Source organism: Aethalodelphis obliquidens, unplaced genomic scaffold, assembly GCF_003676395.1.
Source record: "Aethalodelphis obliquidens isolate GAN/ISIS:26980383/991018 unplaced genomic scaffold, ASM367639v1 scaffold22, whole genome shotgun sequence".
Lineage (NCBI taxonomy): Eukaryota > Metazoa > Chordata > Mammalia > Artiodactyla > Delphinidae > Aethalodelphis > Aethalodelphis obliquidens.
This window is the reverse complement of record NW_020837966.1, coordinates 1,977,790-1,990,858: the sequence shown is the minus strand read 5'-3', so window position 1 is coordinate 1,990,858 and position 13,069 is coordinate 1,977,790. Positions and strand designations below refer to the sequence as shown.

Genomic DNA, 13,069 nt, shown 5'->3' with positions numbered 1-13,069 from the left:
CCCTGTGACACCTGGAGGAAGGCCTGGCGCAACGATGGGGAAGGCCAAGGGCAGAGATGCTGGGAGAGCAGCCCACCCACCTGGTGACCGTCAGCCGGCGTTTCTTCACCACCATTGTGGCGTCTGTCTTTGTGGGGTCAGAGCCTGGGTGGAGGTCGAACACTTTATAATCAAAGGGGTGGAAGAATTGTCCTGGAAAGGCATATGGGAGACAGCAGTTACCATCGGGGGCCTTGCTGCCTTGTACTCAGTAGGTGCTCACTGGAGGCTTAGAGAGTTGCCTAAACAATTGTTTTTCAAGGGCTTGACTGTTTCTATAAATGTTGGCATCAAAAGCCACCTTTAGTTCGCTTGCTATAGAGAAGCAGATATATTGCCTGTTGGTTGTACCTCCTGTCTTTTTGGACCAATTCCAAAGGAATCTGGCTGGGGAGAGAGGGTTGAGGGGTAGAGAACAGGGTCTGCAGGAAGGCCACAAGGAGAAGCAGTGTGGCCGATGACCCATCCCACTCAGGAGGTCTCTGGGTGTCCACTGGACCTTTCCATTTGCTAATCGGACCTCTCCTTACTCGCTCCCAGGCTCACTTAACCTTTAAATTCATTGTGTTTGATTGCAGCCTTTTTGTGGGACAAGCCTTCACCGGGACCCTCTTTGGAACTCTGAGCCTTGTAGGCCACGTTGGAGGTGGGCCTATCCTGGTGACCCGCTGCAAAGCTCACCCAGGGTAAGTCCTCTGGTTTCAACACCCCACCCCACAGCTCTGCCCGCCTAGCCAGCCGTACCCAGCAGCCCGTGTGTCCGTGCCGACATCCGGTGACTATCCAGCACGTAGAAGCCCAGGAAGTCCTGGCAGATGGCACTCCCCTTCCATACCCGGTGCAGGACGACCTCGAAGGTGCCCCCATCCTCCACGGACACCACCAGGTTCCTCTTCCTGTTGATGGTCACCACCACCCTGTGGGGCCAGGTGCCATGAGGGCAGGTGCGGCTGCACTGCACCCCCTCCATTCAGCTCCTCTTGTCCTTGAGACCCAGCTCTTATGAACCCCTCTCCCCGCAGGGGGTTGACGGTTACCTGCTCCATGCTCCTTCCCACTTGTTGCTATTGTGTATGGGGCCCTTACAACGTGCTAGGCTCTGTGCTAAGCCCTCCACGCAAACTGCATCATTCAGTTCCCACTCTGATCCTGTGAGGACTGAGGCTCAGAGAGGTTAAAAAACTTGCTCAAGGTCACACAGCTGGCGAGTGGCAGAGCCAGGACTTGGACTCCAGCCTGTCTATTATGAGTCTGTGTTCTTTGACTCCCACTTATCATCTGTGTCCTCCATACCGGACTCTGCCCACCTCTTCCTATAGCTCTGCTGCCCAGCATTGGGCTCTGGTGCTAAGCAGTTTATTGAACGAATGAATGAGTGAAGGAAGGAACAAACACTAAACAAGGCATACTAAGACAGGGGCTGAAAGGGAAACCTAGAGAACGCTGGAGTTCAGCAGAGGAAGGGACTAGGATGGCTTCAGGGAAGAGGTGGCCGATGCGCTGGGCCTGGGAGGAAGAGTTGGCTTGGTTTGGTGGAGGGAGGGGTGGACTGCAGGGTGAGGGTGCCACAGGAGCACAGGCATCCAGGCAGCTGGGCCCGGAGCACGTGTCCAGCAATCCAGGGAAATTGGGAGTCAGGGGTGGGGAACGGTCTACGGGGCCCGACATGTCTGCACAGCCTACGCGGAGGCCACATGGACGTCACACACTGACACAGCTCGGGGAATGAGGGCCCAGCAGGCTCGGGCAGCAGAGCTGGCTCTGGGGCTTCGTGCCTTGGTCTTCACCACACCCACCCCCGCCTCCCCTCCCAGGCCCCGGCCCCAGCCCGGTTACTCATTCTGCCGCAGTGAGGCCTGGTCCCTCCAGGAGAATATGGGTCCTCCAGAGCCAGGGTTCAGCGTAATGTTCTGAGGAGTCACTTCCAGCTGGAAGCCTGTTGCGGGGTTTGCGATCCCCAGCCGCCCGAAGTACGTGCCCTCGTGCTTCCCAGGGCCACTGGCCTCGTTGCCGATGAGCTGGCCATTCACTGAGAAGCCTGCAGTGGGGTGAGGGGCCATCCGGGTCAGGGCGGCCCAGCTCTGCCTAGAACCCCACCAGCCGGTCCTTGCTCCTGCCGCCCCCAATGCCCACCCTCTTCGGGCTCTTCGGGCCTCACCACCCAAGGGGAGGGGCCTTCAGGACAGGTGCAGGCCGCTCGCAGCACCGCCTCCCTTCCCTCCCGCCACACTAACTCTCTGAGACTTAGCCCTCGGTTCTGGGCCCTGAAGGAGGTGTCACCTCCCCGAGGACAGGCCTTGGGCCTGCTCCTTGTCTGTGGACCCAGGCCCTGACACAGGGCAGGTCACAGTAGGTGCTGCAGGTGGGCCTCTCCACAGAAGCCTTCTCTGAACTGAGCAGCCAAAAGCCCCCTCCCCGTCTTCACTATCCCAACACAGCACGTCTCATGCTCGGAAATTGTCAGCTAAGAATTTGTTCACCTGTTTATCTCCCTTCCCTAAACTCCACGAGAGCAAGGACTTTGTTTCGGTTCCCACTGTGTCCCCAGACCTTAGGATGTGCTCAACAAATATTAGCAGATGGCCTGACTGGACTGGGAGGGTGGGAGAAGTGGCCGATAGATGGAGAGGGCGTTGTTCCCATCACCTGAGCCCTGCTGGGGAGGTGGCACCAAGACCCCTGCAGCCATGCGGGGGATGGGGGAGGGGGGTGTGGCAGGGCCACTGCATCATTTATAGGATTCAGTACAAAATGAAAACGAGGGGCCCCTCATTCAAAACTTGTTAAGAATTTCAAGATGCAACAGCAGAACATTCACTCAAGCATGGAGTCCTTCCAAGGGCTCCAAGGGCACCTGCACAGGTCACATGCCCATGAAGCAGGCCCTGTATAGGGCCCAGGCAGGTGGATGGGGCATGAAGGAGGCCGGCTGAGCCCAGCCAGGTGGCGGGTACACAGGGTGAGGGGAGTGGAGGCCACAGCCACTGTCCTTCCTGTTCATGGCTGAACGTTGAGGACAGAGGAGCCCAGTCCCCACCCTCTCTGGCAGAGGGCGTAATGTCACCCGTACCTGTGTCAGGGTCCTGCACCAGGCTCAGGACCACACCAGGCTCCTCGCTGATATTGAAGCACAGAGTGTCCTCTTTCTGGGGCACGTGGATGAGGAAGTGGGGGTCAGTGTCCACTGGGGGCACAGCATGGAGTCTGTTAGATTGAGTATTAGGCACATGGGGCCGGCTGGGGAGAAGGGCTCAGTCAGGCAGGTGTGTCCCTCAGACCCTCCCAAGGACTCACCGCCAGTCACTTGGTTCGGCAACTGCTGGACCTCGGAGCTAGGGCGCGTCGGAGAAGGCTGCGAGGCCAGCAGCACGAAGGCTGACGGGCAAAAGTAAACAGCGCTTAGGAGGGAAGCAGCTGCGCCTTCCCTGGAGCTGCTGCCTCCTTTTCTGAGGCCCCTCCCACCCAGGCGGGGTGGCCTGAGGCCACAGGGGCCGGAGTGGACACAGAGCCTTTGACGCCTCTCGGGATGTGGGAATGGAAATTTGGCCCAGCACAGTGGCGTGGCCCCCTCTCGGTCTCCTTTCCTGGGAACTGGGAGGTGCTGGTGGCATAGGGGTGGGGAGGCCAGGCCAGGTCAGGGGGAGCGTTCTGACGGTTCCCAGTGAGAGGCAGCGAGGAACGCTGGAGCAGAGGAAGAAAACCTTAGGCTATCATTTCCTCATCAGGCAGATAGGTGATGACCCAGGCTTTGCTCAGGACTGAATGCACAGCCTGAGAGGTGGCCATGTGTGGAGCAGAGGGTAGAGACCTGCGTCATCAGGATGGCTGCCACTTACTCTTTCTGGGTCCCACCATCTCTGTAGAGGACAACAGTAGAGGACAGCGTCACTCTCCCCACTCCACACGAAAGGCACGCGCCTCATTCCCCAAGTGCAGCTGGGCCCAGAGGCCAATCAGGCCTGGGCCCGCCCTCCTCCTGTGGGTCCCAGCCCTCCTCCTGGGGGTCCCAGCCCTCCTCCCGGGGGTCCCAGCCCTCTTCCTGGGGGTCCCAGCCCTCCTGGTAGATGGATGCTCACACGTAGGGCCCCTAAGGAGTCCGGGGAGTGGAGGGGTTCAGGCTGAGCGAGAGCTCCCCGAGCACACAGGAGGCAGCAACTAGTTTGCAGCAAAGTAGGGAAGGGCATCTTGGGGAAGGAAGAGACCAAGAAAGGGTGGAGCAGAGCAGGGGGAGCGGGTGCTGTGTGCCTGGCGGCTGGAGCACATGCCACTTGCCCAGCCACCCGGAGCCCCTTGCGGAAATCAACGCGATTTAAAAACTCACCCAAGGGCAGAGAATCTGGAAAGGAGAGAAAGGAAAGAGAATTAACGCCCAGGAGATTTTTGGCTCTCAGAAGCCTCCCCATGCCCACAGCCTCCCCTCTGCCAGCCCATACCCTCCAGGGCCTTGTCAATGAGGGGCTCCAGGCCGTCTTGGTCCGCCATGCCCCTGATGGTCATGGAGGTCAGCGGGGTCACAAACTGATAGGCCAGCGACATCTTCAGGGCCTTGGCTGACACGTTGGCCTTCTCTGCCCCCTCCAACTTCATCCTGCCAGACAGACACCAGCTCTAAGCCCGCAGCTTGGATGACAATGGACTTGCACTCCCTCGTCCTTTCCTTCCTTTGTTCACTCTTTCAGCAAATGTTTACAAGGCCCCTGCAGTGCCCCCACCCAGGGGCTGTCTTCAAGGACCTCATGATTTAAAGGCCTCCCTCAGAGAAAACCTGGAGGTCTGGCAGGGCTGGGGGACGTGCCTCAGAAACACACGGAGAATTCAATCGCTGTGAGATCCTGGCAAGGGGTCTAACCTCTCTAAACCTCGGTTTGCTCGGCACGTTGTGAGGATTAAATGAGTGTGTCTGGACACAGCAGCTCCGCAGTAAAGGGAAGCCTCCCCCGCAGCAGCTCAGTGGGGGCAAAAGGGGCTGCCCTGTGCCCCCAGCGGGCCCTGACCACACTACTGACTGCCTGGTTGATATTAACTCAGTGAGCAAAGTCAGAGGCCAGTAAATCTGACCTGCTTGCAACCTCCAAGGCCTAGAACCGCCCCTCTGTAGTCCAAAGGGCCAGGGCGGGGGGCGTGCTCTGGGGTGGTCATGCCCCTCCACCCCCCAGGCAGCCGCAGGGCTGGTACCGCTTGGCCAGCAGCTCCTGGATGGTGAGGTAGGCCCACAGGCGTTCGACGTGGTTCTCCAGCATGTGGCCCCGCTCTCGGAGCAGTTTCTTCATCTCTTCCTCGTCCACCAGGCAGGTCGTCTTGAATTCTTGGCCCTCCTGAGGGAGGCGAGGGAGAGAGAGGTTGTGCGCCATGAGGGGTTCTGGGGGAGCCTGATGCTGTCTGGTCTCTGCAGCTCCGTTCTGAGCATGCTACCCCCTGCCTTTCCTGAGCCTGCTCTCCTCGTCCTCTTCCATCCATTCCTTCCACAAAAGTTGCTAAGCACCCTCTGTTAGCCAAGTTGGGCCAGGCCCCGGGGATCCCAGGGATGGAGGATCAGGCCCTGCCCTCATGGAGTTACTCTCTCTGGGGGATGCCAGCAGGCACCCAGCCGATCCACCATGTAGCTGTTTCCACCACGCCCCGCTCCTCCGGATGCCCACCGCGGCCCCGTGCACCATTCAGCTTGCCACAGCTCACAAATGCGCCTTCTCTCCCCAGCTACAGTAACGGGGGCACCTCTTCCCAAGGGCATCCCATGTACCAGGCACTGTATAAGCCTATCATGTGGATTATTTCGTTTACTCCACACAACTCTCTAGTACATTGTTACCCCCACGGTACAGAAAGGCCTAGAGAACTGGACCCATTTGATCAACGTCACCCAGCTGCAGCCAGGGTCTAGCTCAGCTTTCCTCACTCTAAGCCCAAGTCCTGAACCCTCAACTACACTGCACGGCTAGAGTCCAGGTCTCTGTGACACCCCCACACACACCCCGCAGCGTGCACATACACACAGGCACTGCACCGTGGTGCAAAGCTGCATGTGCAGTAGGTGCTCAGAAAATAGTGGTCACTTGAGAAGAAAGAGGCTGGCCTCTCACACTCTCACGCTTTGGGAGGAATGATGTGAGAAATAACAGGTGGACCAGTTGGATACAAGGGACTACAGCTAATCAAGGCCATGTTGGCCCCACTCTAGCCTGCCCTCTGGATGCCTTCATTGGAAGAATGCTCAGCCCTGGGGTGTGTGTGGCCCTCTGGGGTGAGGCACCGCTCTGGGGAAAGAGAGGCTGCTGGGGGCATAGGGGTGGGGAGCAGTGTAGGTTTGGAGTCTCTGGGTGCCCCTCCACCCTCCGCAGCCCTCTGTTTACCCCATAGGCTTGCACATCCGCCTTGAAGCTGCTCCGTTTGTGGTCAGCAATGCGCCCGGCCACTATGATCTCCGAGCCTTCGTAGTACTGTTTATGGTGGTGCTGGGTCAGGGCCGAGACGGCATCCCTGGGGTACAGCAACTCCACATCCCTCAGCAGAGGGTTGGCTACCTGCTCGTAGAAGCCCTGTGGGGATGGGGGGTGCAGCCTCAGAGCTGGTGGGTCGTCCTAGGCATCCAACAGGAAACCCACTCACAAAGTGGGGTGTCGGGATCCCTACTTTATAGAAGGAATTGAAGGCTCAGGGCTTAAGTAACTGGTTTGAGGTCACACAGCTAATTCGAACCCCACACCAGAACTTTATGTGCTCTGGGCTGATGGGTACGTGGCTGCCAAGGCCATGCTCCCCATGGCGTGACTTTGGGAGCAGGGGGAGGAGGAGACCTGCAGCTGCTGGGTGGCATCGTGGTCCTCGTAGATTCTCTGGACACGTCCGTTGTTCTCCAGGGACATGACCTCCAGGAATTTCAAGTCCACATCATGGCCGAAGCCCAAGTTGTAGAGTGGGAACTTGCCCCTGATGGCATCTCGGACGTTCTTGAGGATTTGGGTATGATCCGTCACCCCTGCAGCCACACAGCCAGGTAGGGACGGGATGCTGGCTCACAGGTGTGTGGGGCACGAGGGGACTTTGGGGCACCCTCCCTGGGGGCCAAGACTCCCATCTCAGACCATCTGCAGTCCCCACTGGCATCTTGAGGCAACGCCTCTTGCTGGCTCACCTGGGTGACTGCAACAGCTACTCACAGAGCTCCTCGAAGACTTTACCCATCTACATGGATCCGCCATGAGCAGATCTGATTCTGCTGTAAACTCACGGCTCCTCGCGTGGCCTGTGAGGTCCTGCTGACCCTTCCACCCTGTTTCACCTACTCTGCATATGCCTACGCTTCCCAGGCAGGCCCTGCCAGTGCACAAACCTTGTTTTGCTCAAGCTGCCCCTTCTGCCAGGGATCCCTTCCTGCTTCTCCTCCCCTCCTTCCAGATTGAGCTCAGGGGTCACCTCTTCCAAGACGCCTTCTGAGACCCTGCCTGGGCCAGGTGCCCCTTGTCTGTGCTCCTTCGGCCTTCTGGCACCCTTCAGGGCCCTTGACAGAGCATCTGCTCCTGGGGCTGCCTCCCCCAGTGGACCCTGGGCTCCTTAAGGGCAAAGATGTGTCTTGTTATCTTAGTGTCTCTCCTTGGTCCCTAGTCCTGTGCTTGGCACTCAGTCAGTGCTGAATCCATAGTTCATTAAACTCAGCCTAGGGTCCTGCCCATCCTCCTGGGCCCTGTGCAACCCCGTGTCATGCAGAAACTTCCCCAGCTTCCCAATTCAGGACAGAACACCTTGGAGCTCCTTCAGACTCTGTGATCTGAACTCTGCTTTTAAACCAGTGCTTGGCTTTGCCCTTAGCCTTTCTGCCCCCTGACAGCATCCCCATTGGTTGTATTTCCAAGTTCAGCTTGAATGCCTTTGGTAATGAAGGTAACCCTCGGGGCGTTTACCCTCTGTGGGCTCGCCATCTGTCAGCATGATGAGAATAGAGGCATGGTTGCTGAGCTCTGGGAGGCTTCCCTGAGCTTTGTTCAAAATCTCAATTCCCTGGAGCAAACCTCCGTTCAGGTTTGTAGCTGCAAAAAAGAGAAAGCAGATCAGTGTATGCCCTGAATCTGAGGGGACAGAGGTGACATCGAGGTGGCCCCAGACCCCTGCCCTTACACCCGGCCAGAGAGAAGTGCTGCACAAAGTTCCGAGCTGCGTCCAGATTGGCGGCAGATGCCTGCACCAGCGAGCCCCTCCAGGACTGCACTGCAGACCCAAAGAGGACCAGGTCGAAGTAGTCCCCTGGCCGCAAGTCCCCCAGGATTTTAAGGAGCGCCTCCTTGGTCTGTAAGGACAGGACAGTCAGTGGAGGGGCAGGGCCCCAGCATAGTGCCTTCTGTCATCTCCAGATACCCAGTTCAGAGATCCACAGGGTAGAAGTACACAGTGGGCAAGCAGAAGGGGATGGACAGGACAGCCAGGTGGTGCCAGAGAGGAGCATCCTACTGAGCTCTGGGATGTCTTGAGGGGGATGGAGAAGGCAAAGGGACCCAGTATGGGGAGGGGAAATGACCAGGAGTTCAAGGGGGTCAGGATTAAGACAGAGGACCCCAGGCGGCTGAGTTTCTAAAACTCTGATTGTCCAGCCATGCTTTCACTGCGCTATGGACAGGACACCCAGAGCGCGGTGGGAGTGCGCTGTGCCCTGCTGCAAGCCATCTCCTGGGAGCACTGTAATCATTCCTGCACGCCTACAGGTCTCATCTTCCAAGCATCCCCCATTGGTAAACCCCACAACCGTATGGGCGCTGCATTTTACTCCCATTTTTGCCATTGAGGAGAAGTGAATGCACTTGCCCACGGTTGCACAGTGAGAAAGTGGCTGATTCCAGAGCCCCTGACCACTGGGATATCCTGTTAAATTACCCTGCCTCTGACCAGGAGCAGAAGTCCCAAACCCAGACTCTGGAGGCAAAACCAGGGTGGGATGGGTGATGGAGCTAAAGAAGCTCCTGCTGGCCAACTGGTTAGAGCCACAGTTTACCTGCTTCACTTTCTGGCCTTCCATGGAGGAGCTGATGTCAATCACAAAAACCACATTCTTGTTCAGTTTTGTCAGGTTTTGGGGAGCAAAGAAGTGGGCAAAGTGGTTATCAGCGACCTGAAACACAAAGGGACAAGTGAGGCCTCTCTCTCAAGCACCCTGCCCACCCTCTGAGTCTTGGGCAAGAAGCTTCCAGCTCACCAGGAGGTCACAGGCCTTGTCCCGATTGACATCGTAGGTCACCTTGAAGTCCCCATTCAGCAAGGTCGTAGAGCATGTGGGGCAGGATTGCTGCTGGCCCACCGTGGGACGGAAAAGCACATGACCCTGGAACCATTGAAGGTGTGAGGCATTACTGGTTTGCAACGACAACGTAAGGTGTGTGTGTGTGTGTGTGTGTGTGTGTGTGTGAGTGTGTGTGTGGTGCACAGGCATAGGAATGAGTCTAGTGGGCCCCTCGCCCTGCTGCTGAGAATACACACCTGTGGGTGGTAGGAGAGAAGACCTGTTTCTTTGCTCACATGCTTCTGAATCATTGGGATTTTCTATAAGTATCGTCACTTTGGATACACAATAAAAACAAAATAATAGCAGCATGAGAGGCACCGGTCAACTCACACTATCTAGTGAAAAAAGCAACACTGTGCTGGAAAATGAAACCTGCCTGGATAGACAAAGAGAAGGAAGAGCTCCCAGAGTGGGAGCTGCGGTCTGTTTGGACTTGGTGCTGGTGTTCCAGGAAATTGGTGATGGTTCGTACTCGATACATTTCTACACTTTTGTACTTTCCACATTTTCTTTAAAGATGCTTTTCTTTTTACTTTTTGTTTGTTTGTTATAAAAGCAAAATATGCTCATTAAAAATTTTTTTGAAAATTATTAGGAAGACAAAGACCATCCCCTTGGTCCCCTGCTGAAAGCAAGCATGTTTGCTAACACTCTGGGGTATCATATTTTGTTTCAAAGGAACCCCTTCAAAACTGTAGGAAACATTTCTTTTAAGTGAATTGTTATGGACTCACTACCAAAGGTGGGTGGGGAATAAACAGTTTGCTCCTGGCTCCAGTTGAGGGCAAGTTAGGAAGCAGGGCACTAGTTGGGTATCACCCACTCATATGCCACACTCCTCAGGACCTGGGGTAGGGGCAAGCAGGGGGCTTCTGGGATTCCCACAGACGGGTGGGAAGTGACAAGTGGCAAGTGGCTGGGTAGGCCAAAGGCCTTTCCAAACTTCATCATGTTTTCAAGAACACTGGGGCTTGGAATCCTGAGGTTTGCACATGTGCCCTATATTTCCATGAATGCTTTCCTGTTGGGATGAGACAGGCAAAGAGGAAACTGAGGCTTAAGCAAGCCAGCATCTCACCCCAGACCAGGCAGCCGTTGTAGGCACCCTCCCCAGCCTCAGCACACAGGCTTTTGCCAAGCGGCTCTGAGAATCAGGAGTGCAAATTTCCTCTCTCTCTCTCCCCTAGGGTGGCCTGCAGCCCTTGTCTGCAGCCACGCTGAGAAGTCTCTGAGGGCTCAGCCATCCCACGCACCTCTTTTCCTGAGAAGGACTTCTTGATGAGTTGGGCGGCCAGTTCCTTGGGGAGGAAGGAGGCCTGGGCATCCAGCTTGCTGATCCCCCGAGGCTCAAAGATGTCCACGTCGATCTGTGGCATTGAAGCAGTTCCTGTACCAAGGCTCCCATTGGGGAGCCTTCATCAAGCCCCAGCCAAGAGCCAGCGTATATCCTGACCACCTACTCTGTGCAGCACCCGCCCAGCTCTCAGCACAGGGCCTGGCATGTTGTAGGCACTCCAAAAATATTGGCCAAATGAAAGTGTGCATGCCTGAGCCCCTCAACTCGGCCACCACTAAGGTGCCAGTGACAATTACAGCCCCTCAGGCTGCCCAGGACTAACTGGTTTACAGACTCCCTGGACATTCAATATCTCTCATGATCCTTGCGGCAGTTCTGAGACACACAAAACCCCCATTGGACAGATGAGCAAGCCAAGGCTCAGAAGAAGGAGGAGGTTGGAGGGTTCGGGGAGCTCCCTGCCCACGAACAGCCATCAGAGCCCACCCTGAGGAGTGAGTCCCCTCCCTGTGTGCTCAGGCCCAGGGCTGCACGTGGTGGGTGCCGAACCAGCGCTCAGAGCCGCAGAGAGGGAGAGCAGGAGCCCAGCTCCTGAGACCTTGCCCCTGCACGTGGTCACCAGCGATCTACCTCAAAATGCTGCACCAGCTGCTTGGGCTTGACCTTGATGACAATGTCATACTGCATAAGCTTTCGCCTCAGCACCTCCTCGTAGGTCAGCCGGAACGTGGCCTTGCTCCGGGGACCAATGGTGACCTGGATGGCAAACTGCTCCATCGTTCTCCCTGAGGCCCTGGATGTGCCACCAGTGGCAACAACAAACAGACAAATGGTAAGTGATGTGGAGGTCCTTGTCACCTAAAGCATGGCCCTCAGAGTCAGTTTCTCTTATTTTCGTGCTGCTCCCAGCTTTCCTTGACCCTCACTCTTAGCTGGCTGGCCAGGGTCAGAGCCCCACTTTTCCAGAGGCCTCGTCCAGTGCACCTGTGCCAGCAGTGGATCTGGGCAGTTTGCTCCCTTCCCATCAGCCTGGGCTGCCCTCCACCCAAGGCATGCATCCTGGCAGGGGAGGGCAGCACCAGGGCAGCACCCAGAGCTCACCTGACAAGGCCGGCGTTCTCTCCTGAGATGGCCGCTTTCCGGTACTGCTTCCATGCAGTCACTTTGTCCTTTATGTCCCCGAGGAATGCATTTTCACCTGCTGTGCTACAGGGAGGAAGATGCCCTCAGGGAGGTGCCCCTCCCCAACCACACAGGGCCTCCGTATTGGAGGTGCTCCCAGCCCAGGCACTAAGGAGGCCCTGTCCAGGTGAGCACTTGTGAGAGGGCATCTCCAGCTGGCCTCCCACTGCCCCCAGAGCTGCTCAAGGAGGTGGGCAACCACGGCCACAGAGTCCAGCAGGAAACTGTGGGTGCCAGCCTGTGCTCCTTGGGCCCTAGGCTGAAAACACACTGTCAGAGGCTCCAGTTTGCTGTCTAAGATGGGAGCCCAGAGCAGACCTAAAGGGCTTTTCAGTTCTTCAGAGCTGGGGCTGGCCTGTGGCCCTTGGGGACGAGGGGATGGGCTGCACTGTTGGGCCACTCAGAGCCATGGTTTTGGGCTGGGCCTGGTGAACCAGGCGGGCACGCACATGGCAAAGTCGCTGATGAAGGCCATCCTGGGGATTTCCACATCAAAGGCCACTTCCTTGGCTTCGTCGGCGCTGTTGACCACTTGGCTGGTGATGACACAGTGGGAAAAGCGAGAGGTGACTTTGCAGTTGACTTTCAAACTCTGGATGACCACGCCATCGACAGCCTAAAGTGGGACGTGCGGGAGGTGGCTGGGATGGGGGCTCAGCCACGGGAGACCTCGGCACCCAGCTCTGACACAGGTGCTGTTCTCTATGCCTGAGGCCATGCCGTGGGGCATGAGGGGGGTGGGCGAGCCCCTATTTGGAGGAGACGGGAGTCCCTCTGCCCAGGGGCACACCTCGAAGCCCAGGGGAAACAAACTGTAATAAAGGCCCACCACAGACCCCTGTGCTGAGATCCTCACTCACTGTGTCCAAAGCCGGTCGCTTCTGTAAAACAAAACCGGCACAAGTGTGAGTGCGAGCACTCGGGACCAGGGCCTATCTGTTAACGGATGGGAGTAGGACACAGCCTGTGTCCTTGACGCCTTGGCCTCACTTCCCCCATGCTGCTGGGAGGTCCTCTCCATTCAGAGGAGGTCGAGGTGGGTGGGGAGAGCCCTGGTCTCTGTAGCCCCTTCCAGGTTCAGCTGCCTGTTTCTGGCCCAGGGGTTTACTCACATACCTTGCCGCCTTTGGGACTGCGTGCGGGTGAACCCTGAGCGGGCATGGCCTGCAGGGTGAGCAGGGACGCCAGGCACACACAGAGCAGCCCCCGAAGCCCCATCGTGCCGTGCATGGTCTCAAGGCTCCTGCTGCCTGTCACTTCACTCAGACCACTAATCAATAAAA

General features: G+C 57.2%; 2 protein-coding genes across 3 annotated transcripts in view; one reads left to right on the top strand and one right to left on the bottom strand.

The window, feature by feature from the left end:
- Positions 1–13,069, bottom strand: part of ITIH1 (inter-alpha-trypsin inhibitor heavy chain 1) — a 13,412-nt gene extending 343 nt beyond the window's left edge. The window contains exons 1-21 of the mRNA XM_027121089.1: positions 12,903–13,069; positions 12,647–12,667; positions 12,236–12,402; positions 11,706–11,810; positions 11,235–11,397; positions 10,561–10,674; positions 9,221–9,346; positions 9,020–9,136; positions 8,152–8,320; positions 7,938–8,063; positions 6,834–7,015; positions 6,390–6,575; positions 5,215–5,354; positions 4,473–4,627; positions 4,361–4,375; positions 3,876–3,896; positions 3,334–3,414; positions 3,110–3,223; positions 1,876–2,077; positions 784–956; positions 81–192 (exon numbers count right to left, since the gene is read on the bottom strand). Coding sequence (XP_026976890.1) covers positions 81–192; positions 784–956; positions 1,876–2,077; positions 3,110–3,223; positions 3,334–3,414; positions 3,876–3,896; positions 4,361–4,375; positions 4,473–4,627; positions 5,215–5,354; positions 6,390–6,575; positions 6,834–7,015; positions 7,938–8,063; positions 8,152–8,320; positions 9,020–9,136; positions 9,221–9,346; positions 10,561–10,674; positions 11,235–11,397; positions 11,706–11,810; positions 12,236–12,402; positions 12,647–12,667; positions 12,903–13,016 — 2,603 coding nt within the window. The 5' untranslated portion in view covers positions 13,017–13,069. The remainder of the gene's footprint in view (positions 1–80; positions 193–783; positions 957–1,875; positions 2,078–3,109; positions 3,224–3,333; positions 3,415–3,875; positions 3,897–4,360; positions 4,376–4,472; positions 4,628–5,214; positions 5,355–6,389; positions 6,576–6,833; positions 7,016–7,937; positions 8,064–8,151; positions 8,321–9,019; positions 9,137–9,220; positions 9,347–10,560; positions 10,675–11,234; positions 11,398–11,705; positions 11,811–12,235; positions 12,403–12,646; positions 12,668–12,902) is intronic.
- Positions 11,329–13,069, top strand: part of NEK4 (NIMA related kinase 4) — a 58,842-nt gene continuing 57,101 nt past the window's right edge. For both annotated transcript variants that reach the window (XM_027121080.1, XM_027121079.1), the window contains exon 1: positions 11,329–11,436. The gene's annotated coding sequence lies outside the window, so the exon portion shown is untranslated. The remainder of the gene's footprint in view (positions 11,437–13,069) is intronic.